Genomic DNA, 27,500 nt, shown 5'->3' on the forward strand with positions numbered 1-27,500 from the left:
TTTGTGCCCAAACAGACTCTCTTGTGTCCAATAGCGAGCGTGTGTGTTAATTGTGTGTCTGGTTGGGCAGGCCCTGCACAAGCTGAAGAGGGAGCTACGCAACAAGATGGAGCGCGAGATCGGCGAGCTGCAGCGCATCATCATCCAGAACGACGAGGACGACTACTTCCGCGACCTGGAGGCGGAGCGACTGCGCAGCCGCCTGCAGATGGCCTCCTTCCAGTACAACACCAGCTGCCTGCACTGACCTCAGATCAGATCAGCTGATCAGGACTGATCAGAGCAAGACTCCGGCTCCTCACGGTTGATTGTAATGCATTGGACCTTGGGATGTGTGTGTATGGGTGTGTGTGGACGGTGTTGTCACTGGATCTGCATGGTACAGATAGGATGGTGGGCCTTGGGTGTATTAAGGCTGAAGCAGGCTCCACACACTCGTACGCACGCACACACACACCCTTTCCCTCATACACACGTCTGCTGCTAACTCTGCTAACGCCACCTTTTCCTTGACTCTTCCAACAGTTGTCCAGCATTAACTGAAACCTTTTTATTTTATTTATTGTGCTGTTGTTTTTAAGAACAATTGTGATCTTTTAAAAGAAAAAAAGGATTAGTCTGCATTTTGTACCGGTGTTGTCTTGTGTGGTGGGGATGATTTAGCGTGCATGTGAACCTGTCTTCCTCAGGACACCGGAACACTGAGCGATGCAACACGAATAATGTGTCACTAAAACAAATAATTATTTAATTTTATTCATGCCTTTAAAAAAAACAGACAAAAAAAACAAAACGATATGCTGGATTGTTTTTCTCTCGTGTCTTGAACACTGTTGAATTATTCTGTAATGAATGAATGATTTGAATGAACGGATTTTATTTATGAAACTGGTGTGGTGCAGTCTCTTGCCATAATGTGTGTGCGTGGTTATTTTAAACCATTAGGGGGCGCAGTGCAGAAGGAGTTTAGCGTCAGTATTGAGTGCAGTAGAACATGACTGGGCCATAAGTGAGGATGCTATTTGAAACCCAAGCTTAAGTGAAGACCTGTCGAGCTCATACTGAGTAGTTAGTGATTTTACTGAGTAGGCACTGAACAAAAATTAGCTTATGGAATATTGTATGGCAGGAGCAGTTTATCATTAATGTAGATTATTGCTGTATGTGTGATCCAGGTATTCAACACCCAAGCTTATCTACTAAGCCGGAAAAAAAAAAAAAAAATAAGCCCATGATGTGAAATCAATCATAACTAAGATGACTGTGACCAACACAAAAGCCCATGGTCATGGAAAACTGGAAAAGGCATGGAATTGTAAAAACTAATTTTCCAGAACAGTAGAGATCATGGAATCAGGTAAATTAATTGACGGTTTTGTCATTTTGTGCTACTAGGGCTGTAGGTAGGAGATAGGGCAGCCCACATGTTGTATGTGTTCATCACAGAATTCAATCGCCTCACATAGATATAGCATGGGGGTAATAACCATGTAAGAAACATACGTTGGGTGGAAAGAAAGTACATTTTTATCATTGAAGTCACATTTCATAATTAGCCTCGAACTGTGGTGTTAAGTAGGCCTACACCATGTTTGTATACTTGTTGGCCATGAGCGGTCATGAAAATTTCATTCAAGGTCATTGAAGTAATTTGACGGTTTTGAAATTGTGTCAGTGAAAATGGGTGGTAACACTGCTAAATACTTTAATAATAGTTATAAATTATGAACCGAAGATGCTTTAGGCCTACTTACTCTTCCAAATCTTCCCAGAACAGAAATGTGAGGTCACCATTGTGTTCGCAGTGTTGTAGAGCACTAAAGCCTACACATTTACCTTTTCCAGTAAATGTGGTCAATGGCACCTCTCACATCCTGGCCATTTATGTGTTTTTAGTAAATACATTAAAATGGTCAGACTCAAAGAATCAGGAGGACATGTTTCCCCAGAATTCCTCCAGAGTCAGGCCCACACCATGACGTCCAGAGACATTTTTATTTCTCTGGTTGAAGTCCTATTTCCAGTCACAGCCTTTTTTTAACTGGAACCAGTCTTCTTAATGTCCTCCTCAAACCCCCTATCTGAAATCAATCCACATTTTTACCTCACAAATGATCTAAGGGCAGACCCACAAAGCAGACCACAGTCCCCCTCGTGTCTGTATTTAACATAGTTGTATTTGGTAAGGCACTTGCCTCTTACATAACTTAGGAATGTGGACAAACTGAGTCATCGCTCACTGGCAGCTGAAGAAAAACGTGAGTCAGGTATTTCTGTCCTGGGGAGACATTGAGAAGTTATTAATGCAAATCAAAACATCCCAAGTCCGTCGTCTAGAATCGCAGCAGCAGACCTACTGCACTATAGCTTGAAGCCTATATGGCTTTGTTCACATCACTTCATCTTAAAAAGGCTCATTCAAACGTGTCTATCTAAACAGAAAGTTCGCTCTATACTCGATGGAGAAGGCCCAGTCCGACAACAAAAGCAAATGGAGTGTTAATTCTTTCTGCTCACTCTCTCCACCAGCGCACGTTTAGCCCCGATGTTCGGTGTTAAGACGATGGGCCTGTCTGCCAAAGAAGGACACGCAGAAACGGAGGCTGTTTATTAAACAGGTTTGCTGCCAGTTGCGAACAGCATGGACTTTATTGCTCATCTCTGCAGGGCTACAGGAGACTGGTTCTCCTCAATGGGACTTTATGTACAAGTGTGTGTGTGTGAGAGAGAGAGAAAGCATACAAAACAGCCACGTGAGACTGACATACTGTAGTAATAAATACAAAATGAGTCCAATGGAAACCAAAATGATTAAAATACAAAAAAAAAAAAAAAAAAGATTCAGATGGCTTGACATGGAAGGGTTTTGTCACTTAAAAACGAGTCCAGAACACATTTACATAAGCGCAGCAAAAACCAACGTATCACACAACAAACATTCAAAAACAATAAAATAAAAAAAAGACTCATAGTGTGTTGCAATTCTAGCTAACTGCACCAGTTAGCCATTAGATAACAGATACATTTGCCATGCTACAGAGGACGCATTTGCATTACCCAAAAACTGACTTTTGATACGCAACAAAATCACCCAATCGGCGATGATGCACAATGAAGACTTATGATTACGGCTAACTGTTAAAAGCACAAAAGCTGTATGTGTGTATTGGACATGTTAATGTGTTATAGTAACTATACAAAAGTCAGTAAATATCGAAGTTGCCCCTTATTGCTGAGCAACTTAAGTCTCTGTGTGCAAAACATGTATGTATATAGGATGTTTTTTTTCTCGCTTTTTTTGCATTTTTCTTCTTTTAAGATAAATTAAAAGTAAGTCTGGATCTGCATATGAACAATAATGTATACTGTACAAAGCACCATTTCATGATAACTCAATTTGCATGATCAAGAGGCTATAGCTGAACTCTAGGAAGGCAAGAGGGGAAAATTGGGCTCTTCTCTTCCTTGCAATGCAAATATCAAGAACAGTCCATGGTCATTGATTGCTATAGACAGGCAGTTACAAAATAACAAACCAAAGGGGGCGCTGCAGAGAAATGAGAATGCAAATAAATAAAAGCAGGTACAAAACGTCCCTATACATGCATGTGCGGGACTCTCATGAGCGGAGGGATCCGACTTCAGAACACGTGTGGTTTTGGGGGGCTGAATGTCGGACCTGTTGGCCTGGCGTACTCGTCTCGGAAGCCCATGAAGTTGCGTGAATATGGGGTTCAGTCTCATCCAACACACTGGGGCAGAGCAGGGCTTTTTCACTTAAGAGTCCAAACCTGTTTAGATGCCATGAGGAGTTTAAGGAGATGGGGCAACAACACAAAAAGAAGAAAAAAAAGAGAAAGAAATTCAGTCCTCCGTGAGCTTAGAAACCAGGCTGAGTTGTCCATGCGTTCTCTATAGGGAGGGCATTGTCACAGGACAGACTGGCCAATTCCCTTCACACACCAAGGAAGACATGCAACCAGAGCTGAGGACTCATTCTACTGTCATTACAAACAAGCTTCACACAAGCAAGAAATCAAAAATATCTCTAAAAGCCATCACCTGAGTATGTAGCGTGAGGTCTGTGTAATATACTAAGACAGAATAGACAAGCCATATACAAAATATATATGTATTTGTACATATATACTCTAAATGACAGGTATATATATAGACATAGATATATATCCAAGTATATTTCCAATGCAAGATGACAGGGATAAATTCCGGCATCAGGTCGTATTTTGAATGAATATGCGCATCTCCTGTCTGCCAAGTTTCTAAAGTGCTCAAGAGTTGCAAGGAAAAAACAAACAAACAATCGAACAAAAAAACAACACACATTTCTGCCCTTTAAACTGGGATGTCACATAGAACAAAATAATCCCATTCGTTTTAAAGAGAAGAGGCTTTTTCGTTTTGTTTTAACGGGGCGGGAGACTGATCATTTCCTAAAGCTGGTCAGAAGCCCCTCCCTTGAGTGTGGTTTATCTCTGCATAGTTGGGGCGAACCTTCCGGCAGGGACCTTCAGCAACAGTCTGGCTAGCTAGCACAAAAAAGTGGTCACACTCATCCACAAACACACACACACACATCCACAAACACTCATCCACAAACACACACACTCATCCACAAACATACACACACATCCACAAACACACACTCATCCACAAACACACACACACTCATCCACAAACATCCACAAAAACACACACACACTTTGATGAGGGGCTACAAGGGGGTGGAAGAAAACGCACATCTAATTTCACTCCATTTTACATTTCATCTGGACAGACCACTTAGGGCCATCCACCACAGCTCATACGGGCTCATATACCTTTGCAATACACATTCTCGCTCGCAACATCCAGACCCTTTGGAGAGACAACATGCTATCACAACACACAAGCTAAGTACAAGACGGCCAAGATGGCGGCCTAAACCCCCATACTGTGCCTGAAGCCCAGGACCACTCCAATCCCACAAATCCAGAAGAGAAGCATCACTGTCAAACCTCGATGGCAAGGTCTCGACAACTTCGTTGGATAGCAGCTACATTTGTTGACTATGCGGCGGTCTTAAGCCCTCAGAGCCTACAGCCCTAAACTTTAAGATCCAGCATGCGGATCTCCGACTCTCGATTCATTGTTCTGGGGGTCACTTGGCTACGCTCATCTGGACACCACGATGGCCGTGCTGCTGCTCGGCGTCATTTTCAGCGGTCCAGAAGGAGTGAGCTGAGTTAGGGCTTCAAACCTCTCTCAACCTTCACTCTACACTCCCACTAAACACACACACACGTTGGATACTACATGATCTATAATGGCATAAAACAACTGAAAAAAAAAAAAAAAAATTAAAATATTATTTCCTCCTATGCAAGAATTGGCAGATCTCAGTAGGACTTTTGAGATTAGATACATGATGTATCATGTTTTCTTTGGGCAAGAATGACGGCAGTATGGCTCTTCTGGCCTCTCTTGGACACAGCAAACTTTTCCATGTGTGTCTGTATATGTATGTGTATACATATGTATGTGTGTGTATACATATGTGTGTGTGTGTATACATATGTGTGTGTGTGTGTGCATGCATGTATATGATGTGTGCAGAGGATATGACATCATCTGGTCCTCAGCTGGACTGTTGTAGAGGCCGGTGGTGACACTGATAATGCCCCATGAGGTCATGTTCACCTCCCCGGCCAGGGCACGTGGTGTGTGAGCAAGGACAACCGCAGTGCACTGAGCGCGCGCACACACACACACACACGGCTTACGAGAACCAGGCTTATCTGAGGACCTGTCTGGGCAACCCTGCAATCAGCAGGAGGGACTAATCACCGAGTTCACATGTAGTCCAAGACTGGCTAAAATTACATATATATATGTGTGTGTGAGTGTGTGTGTGTGTGTGTGTGTGTGTGTGTGTGTGTGTGTGTGTGTGTGTGTGTGTGTGTGTGTGTGTGTGTGTGTGTGTGTGTGTCTTTTCCCACCTTGATTTCTTGTAAGACTCAAAGATCTATTCTCACACACAGACGCAAGACCTGGGCATATAGGTATAGATTTAGAGGCGGTTTTAGATATTGTCTCCCTAAGACAACAACCAAAATAAAACAAATACATTTATATATATATATATATATGTAACGGTGCTTTCCCTTAAAAATATTCCCACTAAAATATTTCAATTATCCAGCACAGACCAAAGACAAAACCAACAGAAAAAAAGCGTACAAAAAGAAAATGTGATTCTTGCAGGTTTTCAAGGTTCAGAAATAAAATCAAGTCCTTAGCAGCTAAGACATTTAAAAATAAAAATAAAATCAACAGAAAACATCATCTAAATATAGGAAGAACAGAGCAAACACTCCCATTCACACACAAACAAAACAAAACAAAACAAAACTAATAAAAATAAAAATAATAATAAAAGATAAAAACAGGTGGGTGAATAGGCGAGAGTGTTCTTGTGTGGCGAGCCTGCCGGTCCTCTCGTCTGGGAGGTGGCCACTGCTGCGGGAGAGGCTCCCGGCGGGGGCAGCTGTTCCGGGGGATGGCTGAGGGGGCTGCTGGCTCTGTGGAAGGGGTCACTCCGAGAACCAGACTGCCCTCTCTGTCCATCTCTCTCCTCCACCACCGCCGCCTCGCCCTGCCTGTCCATCGGTCTGTCTGTCTGCCTGTTTGTGTGTGTCGCTCTCGTCTGCCCGCTCCGTCACTCCACGGCGAAGCCGCACGTCTCCTCGATGGCCGTCAGCAGCTTGTCGTACAGCTTGTCATAGTGCTCGTACGGGGGAATGTCGATGCGGTTGAAGCTGGAGGACGAGGAGAGGAGGAGGAGAAAGATAGATGGAAGAGAGAAATGTTTTAATCAATTGTTTTAAGTTTGTAATTGTTTTAAATCCTTTTGCTGACCAAAATTCATTACACTGACTTATTGCAATACAGTGGGCATGGCAGGCTATGATTGATAGTAATTGGTTGTATTTTCTTTTCTTGTGTCTTAGACATAACTAATGACTAAAGGACAGCAGTTGAAAATGAGTAATTTAAACAGATGACAATATTCACCACGGATATTACATTGTCCCAAAGCACATTTATCAGAGTGCTATTTTGACACTTGCCAATAAGAGGAATGATTACGGCTTTCAGTAAATCTGTGGAACTACTGTGATATTTATGTTAGGTCACATGGCCCAGACCTACTACAGACATATGAACAGCTTGGACCAGCCAGTCCGGTCTACTCCCTTCTAGCAGACCCGATCTTACTGAAGGGAAGGTTACCATAGTGTTGTGTCAGAGCGAACATGCGGTGTGTGTGTGTGTGTGTCTACGTGTGTGTACGTGTGTGTACGTGTGTGTGGGAGGCAGACATGACTCACCAGGTATGGGCCTTGGGCAGGTTGTTGGTGTTCGCATCAATCTGATGGATGGTGAACTGCCTTGGTCCTGCAGCCCCTGGAGACGAAAGCACACACACACACACAGACATAAACACCATGACCATGGTCTCTGCCTTTCACACACACACACACACACACACACACACACACACACACACACACACACACACACACACACACACACCCCTGCTCCTCTTATTCTAATAGAACACACAGAATCATGCATCAACACAGACCTCAAACATCCGAACCATCCAATGTCACTCTCTCACACACACACACACAAAGTTGATATTATACGCCTGGACAGTGTCCAGTCTCCTGAGCCTTCCACAAACATCTGAGCGCCTGTATATTTTCCCAGAGACAGACAGACATAGAAATCTAGATGTATATGTCGCCTCCACTATGGTTTAAGAGAGCTGACACTCGTGGACCATGACAGACAGCACAGGCCCTCATTGTACTCCCTGTGTGTGTGTGTGTGTGTGTGTTTCTGTTTCTGTGTGTGTGTGTGTGTGTGTGTGTGTCACCACAGGACAGTCAGACTGTCTGGGTTGCTCAGTGGAAAGCCACTGACCTCAACCACAGCTAAGTCCGAGTCACTGCAGGATAATCCTGGGATATCGATGTGCACGCAAACGGACACACACACACACACACACACACACACACACACACACACTTTCTGTCTCCCTTACACAGCAGAGGGAGATGATGAGTGGAGTCCCAGTAAATCGTCTCACTCAGACAGTCAGACACACTCAGACACTGTGGCTTTGGGTCAAACTTACACACACTCACCTTACACAACCCTGACCACACGCGCACACACACACACACACACTGCAGAGCTAATAAGAACAGGTACATTCATTCTGTTCAGAGGCCATCAGTCACATAGACAGTAGAGACATTCACAAACACGGCTTAAACGATCACACACCCACATCAAAACATGCATCAAGCTGCCACATCAAGAGGTCATGCAGTCCCAGGCCTTTAATGTGCACAAAACAAAGTCACATCTACACAACACACAGACACACACACACACACACCTTGTAGTGCCTTGAAGCCCTGCAGAGGCACTCTGGAGGAGCCGGTGACAAACTGCAGCAGGCGCGCGCGTCGCTCCTCGTCAAACGACTCCACGGCCTTCCAGAACCACTTGACCACGTTGCTGTCCGGTGTGCAGTGCTTGAGCCGCGTGTGCGACTTCCAGTCGTTGATGTCGATCTTCCCCAGACCACACACAATCAGCTGGGGACAGCAGAGCAACACGAGGCCTTTAACGACACTGCACTAACAGACTAGTTGATATGGGTATTCACACCATCACTGCACTAACAGACTAGTTGATATGGGTATTCACACCATCACTGCACTAACAGACTAGTTGATATGGGTATTCACACCATCACTGCACTAACAGACTAGTTGATATGGGTATTCACACCATCACTGCACTAACAGACTAGTTGATATGGGTATTCACACCATCACTGCACTAACAGACTAGTTGATATGGGTATTCACACCATCACTGCACTAACAGACTAGTTGATATGGGTATTCACACCATCAGGGTAGGCGCTTGACATCTTTCGCATGCATCTCTGTGCACCTTGTGACATGTGATTCTGTTGGATAACTATATGTTGTTATTAAGACCAGCCTTAGGAGCACCTTGACCATTGAAAATGACATTACAGCTTTAAAGCCACTATACTAACAGCCTATTTAAGACATAAATATAGCAGACAGATAAGGCAACAGACAGGTAGATCCAGCAGACAGACAGGTAAATAGATCCAGACAGACAGACAAACTAACAGACAGATATGGCAGCAGACAAGTAAATAGATCCAGACAGACAGACTAACAGACAGATATGGCAACAGACAGGTAAATAGATCAGACAAACAGACAGATAGACTAACAGACAGACAGACAGACAGATATGGCAACAGACAGGTAAATAGATCAGACAAACAGACAGATAGACTAACAGACAGACAGACAGACAGATATGGCAACAGACAGGTAAATAGATCCAGACAGACAGACAGACAGACAGACTAACAGACAGACAGATATGGCAACAGACAGGTAAATAGATCCAGACAGACAGACAGACAGACTAACAGACAGACAGACTAACAGACAGACAGACAGACAGCTGGATCCAACATGGAGAGGAGAGTGAGAGAAGAGCACACTGAGGAGTGTGGACTCCAGCCTGCTCCCACACACACCACTTTCATTAAGATTTGGCTCCGCTTCCACCCGCAATTCTCCCTTTCTTTAGCGACCCTACACCTCTCTCCTTCTCTTAGCCATATATTAACATTCCTTAACATTTTTACAGGGCTGGATACAGCTTTAAGGGTTTGTGATGAACACCTGGTATGCTTCGCCCAGTTTAACACCTTGTCCATATTTTATGTAGCTATATTTTTTATGTTTTATTCTTCTACTGCTCCTGAACCCTGCTGTACTGCAAACCTGTGTGTGTGTGTGTGTGTGTGTGTGTGTGTGTGTGTGTGTGTGTGTGTGTGTGTGTGTGTGTGTGTGTGAGGGGGGTACCTCCAGCTCTTTCTCATCAAAGGCCTTGAGCAGGTGCTGTGGAATGACCTCGTTGAAGCCCTTCTGTAATGCCAGGAACTGAGCCTCAATGCCGTGCAGGAATCTCCAGTTGACGTACAGCCTGTGGACACGGCAACACACACACACACCCACACACACACACACACACACACGCCATTACTCAAAAGATGCTTCAATCAACAACCAAATGAACTTCAATGAAGGAGTGTTTAAGGATGTCTGGGGCACATATGAGACTGACAATCAAGTGCTGCACCATCACAAAATTTGGAGGCTTGGTGATTGATGGATGATATTTCTTAAATGAGTTTGTAGATTTTCTGGAAGTCTTAAGTGACTGTACGTTTTCTGGAAGTCTTAAATGAGTTTGAGAGTTCTCCGAAATTGTGCAGTTCAAGCTCAAAATGTCATCACTTCATAAAACAGTTCAAAGCTGGAGAGACCAATAAAGACACTAGAGACTCCAGCTCCAGACATTCTGGAAAGTTCCTGCGCAAATCGGCCAGGGCTGATCCTGGGTCAGTGATTGGCTGGGGTCTGGACGGACTCACCTGACGTACTCCTTCTTGGTATCCTCGGTGACGGGGACGCTCTTGCCGTTGGGCTTGAGCTCGTGCTGGATGATCTCGCCGTAGGCGTTGTGCTCCACGCAGAAGGTGTGGTCCAGTACGCCCGTGATGTCATTGTCCCTGTCTCACACACACACAAACACACACACACACCAAGGGGGTGAAAGGGTTTAAAAATGGGGTTAGTGAGGAGCCCTGGGTTGGTCTGATGAGTTCATCGTCTGTAGTGGTTTTAGTGGGCGTGTGTGTGTGTGTGTGTGCTTCTTGGCAGATTCCAATGTGAATAAGCCTGGGAGTGTGAGTGTATGCCTGTGAGGAAACATGCGTGTATAAGAGTGTGTCCTAATGAGTTCCTGTATGAATAAGTTATTGTGTGTGTGTGTGTGTGTGTGTGTGTTTGTGTGTGTGTGTGTGTGTGTAATGTCTAATGATTGACTGGTAATTGTTCTGTCTTCATTTGATCCAGATTTCGGCGTCTGGTCTTCATAAGACTCAGACTCTGTCTGATTTTGTGAGTGGGGAATCATAACTCTGTATGTATGAATTCTGTGTGTGTGTGTGTGTGTGTGTGTGTGTGTGTGTGTGTGTGAGAGAGAAAGATCATTTGGAAGCCAATTGGTGTGCGTCAGTGTGTGGTGTGCATGCCCTGTCTAAGATGACAAATGATGTGGATGTGTGAGCGACCAAAAAACTGTGTGTGTGTTTCAGATCAGAACAAGTGGGCTCTTCAAAGAGTGTGTGTGTGTGTGTGTGTGTCCAACAGATGAGTGTGTATGCACACACGTCCTATCAGCATGTGCATGCGTGCATGTGCTTGTGTGTGTGTGTGTGTGTGTGAGAGTCCGGTTCCCACTGGTCTGTCCACTCACAGGATCCAGACGAGGCTCTTGTGCAGGTCGGGGTCCACGGACTCCATGTCGTCCAGGGTGATAGGCTTGCCCAGCAGCTGCTTGTAGAAGGGCAGCGTGAAGCCGCCGTCGATGTAGTGGCCGTGGAACACCGCCATGCCCATGATCCGCCCCACAAAGTGGAAGTAGGACAGGTGCTCCTGGAGGAGGGGTGGAGAGGAGGAGGAGGAGGAGAGATGGATCAGATTCTGTGGGCGATCTACTCTCTACACTCCTGGCTGGCAGCTGTCCTACTTACAGGCAGCACGTACAACACAACACATGCAGAGAGAGAGAGAGAGAGAGAGAGAGAGAGAGAGAGAGAGAGAGAGAGCGAGAGAGAGAGAGAGAGAGAGATCTGATCTGCTACTGTTGGCCCTGCTGTGTGTACGCATGCGTATGTGTATATGTGTGAGTGAGTGAGACATAGGATGAGAGGTTGTTTACATAGTGAAAGTGCCTGTGATCTGTGTGAGAGAGTGAGTGACAGAATGCAAGCTTTTTATGTACTATATGTAAGTGTTTGTTGTGCATAGGATAAATATTTTTGTTTATTTGCCTGTGTGTGCTCGGGCGCGTGTGTATGTATGTATATGTGTGTGTGTGTGTGTTTGCTCACTGGGTTGACAGCCGAGTCAGGGTTGATCTGCAGCGTGTAGATGTCATCTCTGGAGTACTGGAACAGGCCATAGTATGGGTTCAGCATCTCATGAGATAAAAGATACAACCACTCCCTATAAAACAGAGAGAGAGAGAGAGAGAGAGAGAGAGAGAGAGAGAGAGAGAGAGAGAGAGAGAGAAATGGAGATAAATCCGATTAGAATTCCATGTGCAGAGATGGATACGGACATAATGAACAGTAAATGATGAACACATAAAACCCAGTGGCACACCATGTTGGCCTCCACAGCACACACACACACACACACACACACAGACACACACAGACCGTCTGGGTCAGGCAGACAGCACTGGGTGTTACGTACCTGGCCACCCCGCCGTAGTCCAGCCCCTCCTCTCCTCTGAACTTCACCATCAGTCTCTTCCACAGGTCCTTCGGCCTCATCTTCATCACCTGCCGGTACGACTCCTACACACACACACACACACACACAATTATTTTGACACTTTTGTGGTGAAGATAATGTTACACAGGTCTATGTAAACGTCGATAGACCCACACCTGTTACCATGGCGACGTACGGCTCTACAAATCTGGGGCGGCTTTAAGCCCTGTGCACACCGGCGCCGACATGAGTACGCGGTCAGTTGCCAAGCACATCTGCGCCCAAGTTTTTAACGGGCAAACCCTGGATGACCAATGGATTTCATGGAGAGGACGCCGACAAAATAGAACGGAATGGTCATTTACACGCTGGCGGCGGCAAAGTGGGATTCTGGTGTGCGGAGTGGTATTGAGAACAACGGAATCTACTGGAAGCGAATGTGGAAAGCTGAGTGTGGCGATTTAGTGTGTGCGGTGGTTTGATCACTCTCCCAATCTCATCTGATGCAACCGCTACCCTGCTGACAGATATGAGTCACGCTGCTCTCACTCACCGATGACACACTGATGTTTACCCACCGCTGAAGCTCTTACTGGGGAATTTCATAAACAAACTCTACAGTTGATCACCACAAAAACACCCCACAGTTTCGCTTCGTGTCAACCTAACGCAACCCAACACGTTGCTGGTGGTTAGTGAGGTTCCCTCTTCACTGTAAGCGCCATGTAAATGCAGTGTGATGTTGTTATTGCAACGGTCATTAGACTCCGCTTTGAGGAAACCGCACAGCAAATCTGTTTCGTTCACTTGGACGACAGTTCAGTAAACAAGAACCTACGCTGACACGTAAAGCCATCCCACCTGAGAGTCCACTCTCAAAGAATAACAACAACAACAACAACAACAACAACATCATCAACAACAACAACCTTCTGCCTGAAAGTTCACCTCCAAGAACACACTGACTCTGACAGAGAGTTCATGCTCAGAACATTCTGCCTAAACAGTCCACCCCCCAAAAAACAGTGTGGTACAGTCCACCCTCAAAACCACTCAGCCCCGAGGCTCAGTGTAGAACAGGGAGAGGAGGAGGAGGTGGAGGAGGTGGAGGAGGAGGAGGTGGAGGAGGAGGTGGAGAGTGCCGGAATGTACCAGCAAGCATGATCTCATCTCAACCCCGGCAACGCTCGGCTCTCCTCTGAGCGAGAGAAGAAGAAAGGGAGCGAGTGAGTGAGCGGGCGAGCGGGCGAGCGAGGGAAGGAGCGAGTGTGGATTACGTAAGAGCTGGCGGTGCGGTGCGGAGGGAGAGAGCGGAGAGAGCAGCGTGGGTCCTGCCTGCCACTGCAAACACAAGAGCGGAGTACAGAGGAGAAGAGAGCAGCACAGCACAGCACAGCGCAGCGCAGCACAGCACAGCACAGCACAGCACAGAGCAGCACAGCACAGCGCAGCACAGCACAGCACAGCACAGCACAGCGCAGCACAGCCATCGGCCTCCGGGCAGCCTCCACGCCACCACCGGCCTCTCCCCATCCAATGCCTGCTGCACTGGAAACTACAGCACACCACTGGCACACACACACACACTCGCTCACCCCAACATTCTCACACTAACATACATACACACAGGCACAGTGCAGTCAGACACACACCTTGCACAGCAGGCACGTACATTCATATGCACACGTTCACGCACACACACACGTACACACACACGTACACACACACACACACACCTCCATGCTCCAACAGCCCAATGCTAATGCTGAGTCGTGGTGTCTGACGCCTCTCTCAGGACGACCGCATTCCCCCTCTTTTCTTTTCTGCCTATTTCTCTGCGTCCGTCACGTCTTGTCGATGAAGTAATATTTTTTTTTTTTATTGCGCGACTCCAACTGCACAAGTTATGGAGCGCACGCTGGGCCAAGGTTCACCATACACCCCACCCCCATAACCGCCCACCCCCACAACCCCAACCCCTCTCAGTCTCCCTCATCCAGTAGGAATGCCCGTCCCCCCAGAGCCAGATGCCTGAGCCGAGACAGAGCGGCTGAGAGAGCTGGAGGAGAGCCGCCGTCGGCCCCGTCTCTCCCAGTGCTGAGGGTGCCTGACCAGTCCAGCCCTGACCAGAGGGGGGCCATCTCTACTACACCCGCCCAGGGCAGAGGAGCCGTGCTCTCAGTCTGGGATGCTGGTTCTACACAGGCAAGGCTCTGAGGTTCAGAGAGGCCGTGGTGGGATTACATGACATCAACATTTTGTCAGACCTTGCTGATTGCAGGGTTCCCACTCTAAGTCAGATGTAAAATTCCATGACTTTTCCCTGACAAAAAAACTGAAACTCCATGACCTACTATAATGAATGGTACAATATACCGACCAAAGATTTCAGAGCAGTTACAGAGCGTTTAAGAATCTTTTACTTTTTTTAGAGTGGGAGATCATTAAATGGGCATTGAATAAACAAAAGTTGGGCTAACCATAACTACTCAAACAAACAGTAAAGCTAATAACCAGATATACACCAATTCTGCAGGGAAATATATCTGCATTAATCTATTTTGGCAAGTAAATTTTAAACTGCTACAACAAAATTCCCTGATATTCCATGACTTTGTCCCAAGAATGATGTCTGGAATAGACTTTCTAAAATTCCATGATATTCCAGAAATTCCATGACCCGTGGGAACCCTGTGATTGCTTCCACTGAGACATGTACAGTGCTGATACCACCACGCTCGGAGGAGGATCTCATTTCATTGGGCAGATAACCACAGAACGACATGGTTGCCTGCTAACCTGGGACAGCTGTGTGTGTGTGTGTGTGTGTGTGTGTGTGTGTGTGTGTGTGTGTGTGTGTGTGTGTGTGTGTGTGTGAAATCTTCTGGTTGCAGTTCAGCTGAGCTGGTGTGTGTTCTTAGAAAGTGTGTCTTGGAATCATACAAAATCAAGATGTCGTTCGAACATTTCCTGACCAGTTGTGAGAAAAGTGGATGTGCATGAACATAGGTGTGAGTGCATGTGTGTGTGTGTGTGTGTGTGTGTGTGTGTGTGTGTGTGTGTGAGTGTGCGTGTGTGTGCGCCCCGTGCGTGCGTGCCTACTCACCTCAAAGATCTCCTCGCGGGACACCTCGATGCGGCAGTGTCCGGCCTGGGGCTGCTGCTGCGAGAGCTCCTGCCGCAGGATCTTGAGCTTCTGCACCAGGTCCCGCTTGTACTTGGGCACCGTCAGGCACTCGGGGTCCTCGGGCAGAGTCGCCGGGGACAGCACCTGCTGCGGAGGCGCCTGCTCCTTCAGCTGGGGCGGGCGAGGGCTGGAGGGAGGACAGAGAGATGGAGGGAAGAGTGGAGGAGAGAGGGGAGGATGAGGGGAGAGGGAGAGGGAAAAAAAAGAGAGAGAGCGAGAGAGAGATTCCATGAGTCTGAATTTCTGACCCTGTTTATGTTTGTCATGACGACCAAGGAACGAACAGAACAGAAAACACATCGGGGGAAAAAAGAAAACGGAGAAAAACAGGAAAAAGCAAGTGAGAGAGTAGAAGAAAGGAGAGCGGTTTGGGTGCCTGTGGAGCGAGCCCCACTCTGTTTATGCTCCCCAGCTCCGCAGCCAGCTGATTTCACTTACTGGTTGCCCCACTTTGGCACACAGGCCTGGAGCTCATTACACTAATGCAGAAGGTGAACACGCAGAGGAACCAAAGAAGGACCTGAGCTCTCTGAAGTCTGGGCTCCTCGATATCCCCCAGTGAAGGGGTCTGGGGGCGTTTACTCTGCCATGCCAGGTGGAAGCTCAGCACACACATTTGGTTCCTGTGTCCCAGAGCTCAGGGGTGAAGCCCTGGATTAAGGCGTGAAGCTAGGGGTGTGCAGTTAATCGAATGAATCAATTAATCGTCTGTTAGGACTAAAAAAACAACATAATCGAAATGTTGCATTCCGTTTTGCAACAATGCTCTCGTCTTGTCGTGTAAATCCAGAGCACCCCTTTGCTTTGCAGTTGTTGTTAAATAATTGTGATCGCAATATTGACCAAATAATTATGATTTAACCGTAATTGGGCAGCCCTACCAGAAGCTCGACCTGCCCACAGACACTGCGGGACTTTCAGGAAGTCAGACGCTTCGCCTCGATTACCCTTGGGGCATAAAAATGACATAAACATAAAAACTGGGACAGGCTCAGGAGCGGATTTCTGCTTGTAATATCACTCCAAAAAATATGACTAGAATAAAAAAAGGAAAAGCTGTTCAGACATGGGGCCGTTTGAAACTGGAGGGGATCACAGAACTAATCTGCTCTGATCCTGCTGACTGGGCCGATTCCTCGACAGACGCCGGGGGTCACGGTGAGAGGGTTTGGGAGGGGAGAGGGGCAACTTGGAGGAAATGCCAGCTAGGGAAATTCTGGGAATCACCCCCCCCTCTGAGTGCCCCCTGCTCTCGCATGAAGAAAGTGATCCGCTGGAAGAATGGAGCGGCTGTTCCAGAGGGAGAGGTGAAGCACACGGCCGCTAGCCCAGAGGGAGGGCATGGAAAAGACACGAGAGAGAGGGAGAGAGAGATAGAGCAAGAGAGAGAGAGAGAGAGAAAGAGAGAGGGAGAGAGAAAGAGAGAGAACACATGTGCAGAGTAGAGAGGAGCAGAGAGAGGTTTAACACTTTTTTCATTGTCTTCTCACACAAAACCGCATTACATTAAAACAACCAACCGACGAGAGAGAGAGAGAGAGAGAGAGAGAGAGAGAGAGAGAGAGAGAAAATGAGCAGAGGCAGATGGAGAAAATGAACGAGAGAGGTAGATGGAGCGAGACGGAGAGAAAAAATAAAGAGAGGAGAGGTGGAGAGACAAAGATGGCGCCGCGCGAGAGGGAGAGGTGGCAGCCGCGCACGAGACACTGCCAACACGACCTCTGTGCCCTCTCTCCGCCAGACTGTTCAAACACTCCTCCCCTCCATCTCATCCCCCCCCCCCTCTCTCTCTCTCTCTCTCTCTCTCTCTCTCTCTCCCCACGCTTTCTGTCTCCCTGTCTTCTCCTGTCCTCCGCCCACCTCAAATAACACCTCCACTTCCTGTCCAAACCCTCAGGACCTCCCGTGGGCCCGGCTGAGCCGCTGACCGCGCCGCGTCACGCTAGCTGGGCCCAGACCGCCAAGTGGCCGGGTCCGAGCCAGAGCGGCCCATCCCGTCCACCGTACAGACGAGAGCGCCTGGGTGGTCTACCCCCCCCCCCCCCCCCAACCTCAACCTCCGTTTACAGACAGACGGCAGTCAAAAAACGTCCACTCGCCGGTAGCAAAGGGTGGAGAGAGGTTAGAGAGAGAGAGATAGAAAGAAAGAGTGAGAGAGAGAGAAAAAGCAAAAAAAGAAAATAGTGTCTTCCCACAGAGCCATATATAAAGACAGCAGCGGTGCGTTCACACAAGAAGCCACTGTCCACCCACCAGCCCTGGCCACCACTGCCGCCGACTCGCCGGCCAACGGCGCGGCAATTCCGCAAGAGCAGCCGTCGCCTTGGTTACACCGCCCGGGTCTCTCCGCACTTAGCATTCTCACCACTGCCACCCTTCTCCCTGCGGGCTCATCCCCGGGCATGGGAGAGACACAAGAAGACGTGGGAGGAAGAGGAGGAGGAGGAGGAGGAGGAAAAAGAAAGATAGAGTGTTCTATTTGGATCGCTCTCAGTCTCTGACGGGAAAAAAGGAAAACAAAACAAAACAAAACAAAACGGCTCCAGTGTTTCCACACAGTCCCAGTGTAATTAAGTCACTAGCTATTTACTTTATTGGCAAGTGGTTGAGGGGGCATCGGGGGGTGTGTGTGTGAGAGTGTGTGTGTGTTTTTGTGTGTGTGTTTTTGTGTGTGTGTGTGAAAGTGTGTGTGTGAGAGTGTGTGTGTGAGTGTGTGTGTGAGTGTGTGTGTGAGTGTGTGTGTGAGTGTGTGTGTGAGTGTGTGTGTGTTTGTTTGTTTGTTTGTTTGTTTGTGTGTGTGTGTGTAAGGTGGGGGGGGGGGGGGGGGGTTAGTGAGGGCTTCCATGTCAAAGTGAGGCTAGTGTCTGGGGAGGAGCCCAAAGTAACAGTCTGCTTGGTGCACATAAAACACTGCAAGAGCAGAGGAAGGCTTTGAAAGGCGAACAAAATGAGTTTTCTGTTGGCCTGGGAGGGTTGGCGCATTATGGGCGAGTAATTTCGAGGCTTTAACGAGAGCCGTGTAATTAAAACTACGCTGCCGTACTTTTGGGTGTCGACTTCGTCGACAGAAGAAAGAAAACAAGAAAAGAGGAAGAACACAAGAGCAACCACTTCCACATCCTGCCGCCCTGCGAAGCCAGAGACGATGGCGTGTACAATACAACACCGTCGCCAGAGGAAGCAACCAGTCATTACTAGATTGTTCCGGAAACGTAGTATGTGAAAAGCGAAAAAATGGTAAAGCGATAAAAAACAAAGCAGCCACGGAGCTCTTTTACTGGCGGGTTTGTGGCCTTTGAGAGCAGTGTGTGTGTGTGTGTGTGTGTGTGTGTGTGTGTGTGTGTGTGTGTGTGTATGGGGGGGGGGGGGGGGGGTGTTGAATAGGGTTGGCTTGGGAGTCTGAGGTGAAGACGGGCGTAAAGTGGGCACGCAGCATGGCCTTCCGCAGAATCAAGAGGCCCCTTTATGGCGCGGCAGATATATGTACCCACACACTCTCACACTTACACACTCCCCTGCCATTACATGGAGCCGGCGGGCCGCCCACTGAGAGAGAGCTACCATCTCTAACAGACCGTGTGTGTGTGTTTGTGTGTGTGTGTGTGTGTGTGTGTGTGTGTGTGTGTCTCTCTCTCTCTCTCTCTCTCTCTCTCTCTCTCTCTCTCTCTCTCTCTCTACTGCTGGCAATGGTTGTGGTGTAAGGTCACTTCAGCAAACCCCAAAGTCTCTCCCTTCATTCAGACACAGGCAGCTTTTCATTCGAGCACACTTTGCACTATATGTGCTTCCAAGCTGTGTGTATGTGTGTGTGATAGCACCCCCCCCCCCCCTCCACACACACACACACACACAGCCCTACCACTTGTCCTCTACTCCTATTGCATTTCCATTTCAAAAGGTTAAATGCTTTTAAACCACACACACACACAGCTTTAAACATCCACCCTCTGTTTAACGGCTCTATGTATGTGTGTGTGTGTTTTATATATAAATATATATAAAACAATTGACATACGCTGCACAAACACTCCACTTAGGCCTGGTATAAATACACTGGGCCCCAGTATAGTATAGAGCCCTGCGCTATAGGCCCCCTGTGTAATTAGAGAGACATGGCCTCAGTGCCCGCTCAGCTGAGAGAGAGAGAGAGAGAGAGAGAGAAAGAAAGAGAAAGAGAAAGAGGAGAGAAAGAGAAAGAGAGAGAGGAGGGGAGAGAGAGAAAGAGAAAGAGAGAGAGAGAGGGAGGGGGAGAGAGAGAGAGAGAGAGAGAGAGAGAGAGAGAGAGAGAGAGAGAGAGAGAGAGAAGAGGAAAGAGAAAGAGAGAGAGAGAGAGAGAACAGGGTGCGTGTGGACAGGGAGAGAGTGCCATGGAGCAGTTAGAAGGGCAAGCTAACATTACAGCAGCTCCACGCTTCCTGCTCCGCTAGACACACACACTCCCAGAAACAAGCGCACACACACATGCACATATGCATGTACACTGTGTAGCACATGTTAGTATACTTATTCACACACACACACACACACACACACACACACACACACCTGTTTAAACCCTGACTGGCCTCCCCTTTGTTGTTTTTCCACCTCTTTGACTAATCCAGTTGAGTCAGGACAAAAAAATGGAGAGAGTGCAGAGAGGTGGTGAAGAGAGAGATGGAGAGAGAGGTGAAGAAGAGAGATGGAGAAGAGAGAGGTGGAGAAAAGAGAGGTGGACGAAGAGAGAGGAGAGAGGAGAGAGAAGAGAGAGGAGAGAGGTAGAGAAGAGAGAGTGGAGAAGAGAGAGGAGAGAGGTAGAGAAGAGAGAGGTAGAGAAGAGAGAGCGAGAGAGGTAGAGAAGAGAGAGGTCGGGGAAGAGCCGGTCGGAGAGATCGGAGAGTGACAGAGTGGAGTGACCGAGACCGAAAGATGGATCGACAGAACAGACAAACCAAACATACAGAAGGAAAAAGGAACACCAGTAGAACCGAGAACAATAAAACGCTCTAGACAGACGCCAGTTTGACGGGACCACACAACTGTGTCTAAGTCGAAAGAAGAGATCTTGGCTTAGATACTGTATGCTCAGAAGCAACACACCGCCACCCTGACCAGTAGCTCTCCATGAACACAATGAACACACCAGCCTGACCGGTACCTCTGGGCGAACAAACGCCACTCTGACTGGTACCTCTGGGTTTGTTTTCCTGACTGTCTGTGTGCTGACGTCCGACTCCAGGTGAGCCTCGGTCTGTCCTGGCCTCTGTTTGTCTTGGCTGGCTAGCTTGCCGCCAGCGCCGCCGCTGCTGCTTAGCCTGGGACGCTACGCTAACTCTCTCCCCGTCTCCGTTAATGGGCGGCTCACCCTGCCCTGCGTCCACATGGGCCTCAGCAATATAATTGGGGGGAAGAAAGGAAATTTTGAAAAAGAAAAAAAAGAAAAAAAAAAAGATTTTTTTTGGTCCGGTTCCAGGCGAGGGATGGATGATTAAGTGGCTGGTGGGACGCAGGAAAGTAAGGCGGTGTCATCATAACCGCCCGACTGATGAATGTTTAAAAGATGGCGAGACGCTGGAAAAAACGGCCGTGGAGGGAGGTTGAAACCCAAGCGCTGATGGTCATCTGGTATTTGGACCCATCCGCAATCCCAATCAACCTGCCCTCCTCGAGATCAATGACCTGATGGGCCGCGGGCCTCTGAGCCATGAGCCAGCTGATGCTGATGGGGGATTTGTGTGGCGATCATGCTCATTAGGGAGCTCAATTACAAATTACAGAGCAAGAGACAGGGCCCAGGGCCATGGAGCCCCCCCCCCCCCATTCATCTGACGGAGACACACACCTGACAGAGGAGAGGAGCGAAGCGGAGCGAAGGGATGGGAGAAAAGAAAAGAAGAGAGAGACGAGACAGATGGGCAGATGGAGAGAATGGCAGAGACGAGAGAGACGGGAGAGAGAGAGACGGGAGAGAGAGACGGGAGAGAGAGAGAGAGAGAGAGAGAGAGAGGGAGAGAGAGAGAGAGAGAGAGAGAGAGAGGGTGCCTTGTCAAGTGAGAGGGAAGCTCTGTCTGACAGTATGGCAACCACATCCTGTTATCCTTCAAAACTGAACAACGCAGACACACAGACCACTGTCTCTTCCCACTCCCTTGTGTGTATGCCTGAACACACACACACACACACACACATCTATGCAGCAAAGTATAATGCTCCACCGCAAACCCTTCCAGTCTCCCTCTCCCTCTGGTGCTCTCCTCTCCTCTTCTATTTCTCCCTACAGGTCGCTCGACAGGATCCCTCAATCCCTTCATTTCCTGCAGACTAGACTTGGCAGGGAGGGCAGCGACGGGGTGGAGGCACACTAAGCAGAGGAGGAGAGGAGAGGAGAGGAGAGGAGAGGAGAGGAGAGAGAAGAGAGGAGAAGAGAAGAGAAAGGACAGAGGAGAGGAGAGGAGAAAGGAGAGAGAGGAGAGGAGAGGAGAGGAGAGGAGAGGAGAGGAGAGGAGAGGAGAGGAGAGGAGAAAGGACAGAGGAGAGTAGAGGAGAGGAGAGAGGACAGAGGAGAGGAGAGGAGAGGAGAGGAGAGAGGACAGAGGAGAGGAGAGAGGAGAGGAGAAAGGACAGGAGAGGAGAGGAGAGGAGAGGAGAGGAGAGGAGAAGAGAAAGGACAGAGGAGAGTAGAGGAGAGGAGAGAGGACAGAGGAGAGGAGAGGAGAGGAGAGGAGAGGAGAAGAGAAAGGACAGGAGAGGAGAGGAGAGAGGAGAAGAGAGGAAAAAGGATGGAGAGAGGAGAGGAGAGGGGAGAAGAGACTCCCCTGTACTAGCTGGCTCCAAAACCAAAATCAGGCCTTCCAATCTTTTGCTACTCCTTCTCCCTTTCACTCCACCCAACAGTGTCTCTCTCTCTCTCTCTCTCTCTCTCTCTCATCTCCATCTCTCGATGTTTGATACTCACTTGATGGTCCTTTTCCTTTCCCAGTGACCCTCACAAAGAGACCCACCCACAGCAGCAAGTACATTCAGTGTGTCAGTGATCAATATATCCTGCAGGAGTCACTCTACCATGACAATGGACTCCCACTTCACAAACACAAACACAAACACACACACACACACACACACACACACTTACTTTCCCTTCTCGTCTGACGTGAGGGCTGAGCCCTGCAGCCTGCAGTCGTCGGAGGCCCTGAGGAGCAAACATGCGCGTGGCATTACTAGACACGCAGACAACAGATCCCAAAGATTTACTGAGCAAACAGCACATGAAAGCCTCAAATAAACAGCACATGGGCGCCCTGCGCTGCGCTGGACTGAGTCAGATGGCGGAGTTGCTCCGCGCTGGCCCGGCGCCGGCTGGCCTCCGCTCAGCTCCGCGCCGCTTGGCTGCCTCTGAGGACGCGCTTGCAACGCTAAATGTGGTGTGGGCCCAGAAGTATGTTGCGAATGCAGCAGCGGCTCCATCCAAACATGTTCTCTCTCTTTTTTGCCCGACGGCCCAACCTCCATTTCTCTCTCCTTCCCCTCCCCCTCCCCGTCTCACTCTCTCTCTCTCTCCTTCTCTCCCCATCTCTCTCAATTCAATTCAATTCAATTCAATTCAAGGTTGCTTTATTAGCATGACTAAGTAAGTACAGTGTTGCCAAAGCACAATTAAAACAGCATAACAATTAGAACATTGACAGCATTACAGGAAACAGTAACATGAAAAATTGTGTGTATACCCTCACTTTCTCTCTCTTTTTCCACACACACACACATATGCATGTGATCACACACACACACACACACACACACGGGCAGCATACACATTATAATACATTGGATTAATTACAGACATTAGGTCGGGTATTGTGGCAAAGTGTCCGACTCACTGTCCCTCATGTCTCTCTCTCTCTCTCTCTCTAGCCTCCCCTTTTCTCTTCCTCCCTTCACATTCTCACATCTCACTCCCTCTATTGCCATCTTCTACCCTCCCCCCATCCCCCCCCATCTCTCTCTCTCTCCCCCGTTTTCCTCCCCATCTCTTCTCCCCAGGATAGAGGGATGAGTGTGAGGTGGCCTGGGCCCCAGGGGTGCAGGCTGAGCTGCGTGGAGTGAGTGAGGGCTTCACACTGATAAGACCCAGCTGGAGCTGCTGGCACTCAACTTGGATTGGCCTCTGGCATCAGAGAGAGGCCAGCACACCCATCAGCAGAGCCCCCCCCCCCCCACACACACACACATATTCCTACATACCTACACACGCACACATACCCCTACCTACCTACACACACACACACACACACACACACACATATCCCTACCTACCTACACACACACACACACACACACACACACACACACACACACATACACTGTACATATGCACAAACACAAGTACCCAACCAGACCTATACACAACACACACACACGACACACTTAAACAGCCATGACCAGTATATCAACATAGAGAGACATATCCACATATATGTAGAGAGTAAGCAGATGTAAATCCTACATACACATATATACAGACAACATATAGAGAAGAACACAGAGATGTGAGACACTAGCCCACAGACAGACACACACAGAGAAATGTACTCCACTCTGGGCTTGGACTTATCTGACAAACATGCTTTGCTGTGTATTTCTGTGAGAGAGCACTCGCTGTCTAAACACAGCACGCCCAGGTCTCCCTCCCATCTCTGCCTTTCCCTCCTAAAAACACATGCAAGCGTGTGCATGTGCAGACACACACACACAGTTTCACCAGCACGTACACACACGAGCCAAGCACAATGTTGTGTCTGCCTCTCCCCAGAAACTATTTTTTTTTTCGTTTTTCGGAGAACCCCCCCCCTTACACACCCCTTACCGTACACACACACACACACACCCCTCACCGTATACGCCCCGCCCCCCTCCCCTCCATACACACACCCCAAAAACAGCACCCATGTGAGGCTGCGCTCCTTATCGAGCCATCTGGTTCCGTTTGGCCTGTTTACATGACTGTTGTCTGTCAGTAATGGTTGTTTATGGTTCCGGCTTTGGGCCCATAAACAATGAAACGATATGTGCACGTTCTGCTGGATGCCTTTAATACTCCATAAAAAGAGAAAGAAACACAACATCTCTGTGCAACTTGCCAAGGCAACAAACAGCATGACAAATCGGCGTGCGTTTCGCGCACTGGGCCCTAGGGGGACAAATCACGGTTTTCAAGGCCAAGCAAACGCCGCAGGTTGAGAAATCTCTCCTACGATCCGTTCCGCACACATTCTCTCTGACAAGCGAGCATTACAACGGCTCTCGATGCTCCGCTACAGACCGACTCTGCCCGCGGAATGTCCATGCTTTCAATTAAGCCGCTAATTCAACATGGAGCGCGAGGCTTGACTTTTTCTATTTTTGTCAATGTTTTCTTTTAGCGTTTTTTTTATTTTTTTTTTTAAAACACGTCACTTGCCGTGCCGTTGAGGTCTAGATGCAACAGTTCAACTGTGAAGATGTGGAGATGTGCGCAGCCTCGGGTCCTAATTACAGCTGATGGCTAGGAACGTTAGAGTCAGGTTTGTACAAACACCAGATATATTTTTGGGCTGAGTGGGAGCATTTTTGTGAACTCTCCCAATCGCAAAACTCGACGTAATTGGGTGCTGCTGCTGCAACCCCATCTCTTACCTGGAGCGCTTGCATGCAAAGCACTGTGGGTAAAGTCTGTCTGTCTCTCTCCCTCTCTCTCTGTGTGTGTGTGTGTGTGTGTGTGCGTGCTGCTCGTGTTGCTGTTTGAACAGCTGCTGGGGAGAGAGAGCGGAGAAACTGGAGAGTGCCCGGACTCTCTTGCTTCTCCGCAGCCCGCTAACTCGACAACTCCATCAGGAGAGCCTCCCAAGGACCGGCTCATTTTCTGCAGCCCAGCGCCCGAGACACGAGACACGACAGAGAGAGAGAAGAGAGAGAGACCGTGAGAGAGAAGAGGGAGAGGGAGAGAGACGGAGGGAAAGAGAAAGAGAGAGAGGCCAGTACTCCCCTTTGCACAGCGTCTTATGTGGCGGCCACTCTACGTGGGTTAGCAGGGGGATCAGAACAGACACAATGTCCAGGGGAGAAGGCACAGCAGGCCCAATGACAGCGATCAACCCCCTGGCTGTGTCCCCAATGACAACCCCCACCCCCTGCACCCCCCGCACCACGCTCCCTGATTGGTCTGTTCTGTGCCTGGATGCTAGGCGGCTGAGGAAGGGGATGAAGGGGGGATTTGGGACACGTCCCCTGGGGTGCTGCGGTAAGTGAGGAGGCCGAGCGCCGGGAGCCAAGTACAGACAGAGAGACAGAGAGAGAGACAAACGCAGAGAGCAGAGACAAGAACGACAGAGAGGAGATATGTACAGAGAGACACACAAACAGACAGACCAGAGAGAACGAAGGAAACACAGAGAAGGAAAGAAAGACAGAAAGAAAGAAAGAGAGGGTTACCTGAGGTTAGAGTTCTGGCTCTCCATCCCAACACGTGAACCATTGGGGCTTGGACTGCTGGAGAGAAGGGGAGAGAGAGAGAGAGAGAGAGAGAGAGAGAGAGAGAGAGAGAGAGAGAGAGAGAGAGAGAGAGAGAGAGAGAGAGAGAGAGAGAGAGAGAGAGAGAGAGAGAGAAAGGAAGAATGCACAAAACAGGCACAGAAAATGACAGTGAGTCTGACAATCACCGAGCCAAAAAAACCAATCAGCAAAACACACACAGACACACACACACACACACACACCACAAAAACAGCCACACTCACGCACACACACCACACACACACACACACACACACACACACACACACACACAAAACAGCCACACTCACGCACACATAAGTCATATCACACAAACGAGAAAGAGGCAAAAACAAACCGAGGGCAGCAAGGTAGTCAACAGAGACCTAAAGAATGCATCCATCTCACCAGAATGGAACTTCCTGAATTAAAATGGAGCTGCGCCAACATGCAGGCTGGAGTTTAGGGGGACGGGTCTGAGGGAGTGTGTGTGTGTGTGTGTACAGTATGTGCATGTGTTTGGAGCACATGTGTGTGTATAAGTGTGCGTGTGTAGGAGTGTGTATGTAGGAGTGTGTGTGTGTCTGTACAGTATGTGCATGTGTTTGGAGCGTATGTGTGTTTATAAGTGTGTGTGTGTGTGTGTGGTGGGCTGGAGCATATTTGTGTGTATAAGTGTGTGTGTAGGGGTGTGTGTGTGTCTGTGTACAGTATATGCATGTGTTTGGAGCGTATATGTGTGTGTATAAGTGTGTGTGTATAAGTGTGTGTGTGTGTGTCTGGAGCGTATTTGTGTGTACAAGTGTGTGTGTAGGGGTGTGTGTGTGTCTGTGTACAGTATATGCATGTGTTTGGAGCGTATATGTGTGTGTATAAGTGTGTGTGTATAAGTGTGTGTGTGTGTGTCTGTGTAAAGTATATGCATGTGTTTGGAGTGTGTGTGTGTGTGTATATAAGTGTGTTTGTAGGGGTGTGTGTTTGTGTTTGTGTACAGTATATGCATGTGTTTGGAATGTATATGTGTGTATAAGTGTGTGTGTAGGGGTGTGTGTGTGTCTGTGTACAGCAGGGGTCTCAAACTCAAATGAGCTGGGGGCCAAATGAGCTGGGAGCCAGCTGGGGGGTTCGGCCAACGGCATCTGATTGGAGGGCCACGTCAGTGTTAAAGGATAATACAAAAAAGAACGGCTATTTCTGATAATGCAATGTTTTTTTTCAGATTTGGCCTGCGGCCGAAGTTTGAGACCCCTCGTGTACAGTATATGCGTGTGTGTGTGTGTGTGTGTGTGTGTGTGTGTGTGTGTGGAGGGAGACCTACTTGAGGACCA

The 27,500-nt window shown here is 48.3% G+C and overlaps 2 protein-coding genes across 4 annotated transcripts in view; one reads left to right on the plus strand and one right to left on the minus strand.

The window, feature by feature from the left end:
• Positions 1-888, plus strand: part of LOC121718170 (centrosomal protein of 95 kDa-like) — a 21,719-nt gene extending 20,831 nt beyond the window's left edge. For all 3 annotated transcript variants that reach the window (XM_042103060.1, XM_042103062.1, XM_042103061.1), the window contains one exon: positions 71-888. In XM_042103060.1, coding sequence (XP_041958994.1) covers positions 71-247 — 177 coding nt within the window. In that variant the 3' untranslated portion in view covers positions 248-888. The remainder of the gene's footprint in view (positions 1-70) is intronic.
• Positions 889-2,604: 1,716 nt separating this feature from the next.
• Positions 2,605-27,500, minus strand: part of LOC121718176 (E3 ubiquitin-protein ligase SMURF2-like) — a 68,798-nt gene continuing 43,902 nt past the window's right edge. The window contains 12 exon segments of the mRNA XM_042103075.1: positions 2,605-6,815; positions 7,389-7,464; positions 8,471-8,672; positions 9,999-10,119; positions 10,571-10,708; positions 11,458-11,636; positions 12,095-12,209; positions 12,462-12,565; positions 15,589-15,796; positions 22,781-22,837; positions 26,113-26,166; positions 27,491-27,500. The exon segment at positions 27,491-27,500 is cut by the window's right edge and continues 149 nt beyond it. Of these exon segments, the coding sequence (XP_041959009.1) occupies positions 6,716-6,815; positions 7,389-7,464; positions 8,471-8,672; positions 9,999-10,119; positions 10,571-10,708; positions 11,458-11,636; positions 12,095-12,209; positions 12,462-12,565; positions 15,589-15,796; positions 22,781-22,837; positions 26,113-26,166; positions 27,491-27,500 (1,364 nt within the window). The 3' untranslated portion in view covers positions 2,605-6,715.

Source organism: Alosa sapidissima, chromosome 9 (assembly GCF_018492685.1).
Source record: "Alosa sapidissima isolate fAloSap1 chromosome 9, fAloSap1.pri, whole genome shotgun sequence".
NCBI lineage: Eukaryota > Metazoa > Chordata > Actinopteri > Clupeiformes > Clupeidae > Alosa > Alosa sapidissima.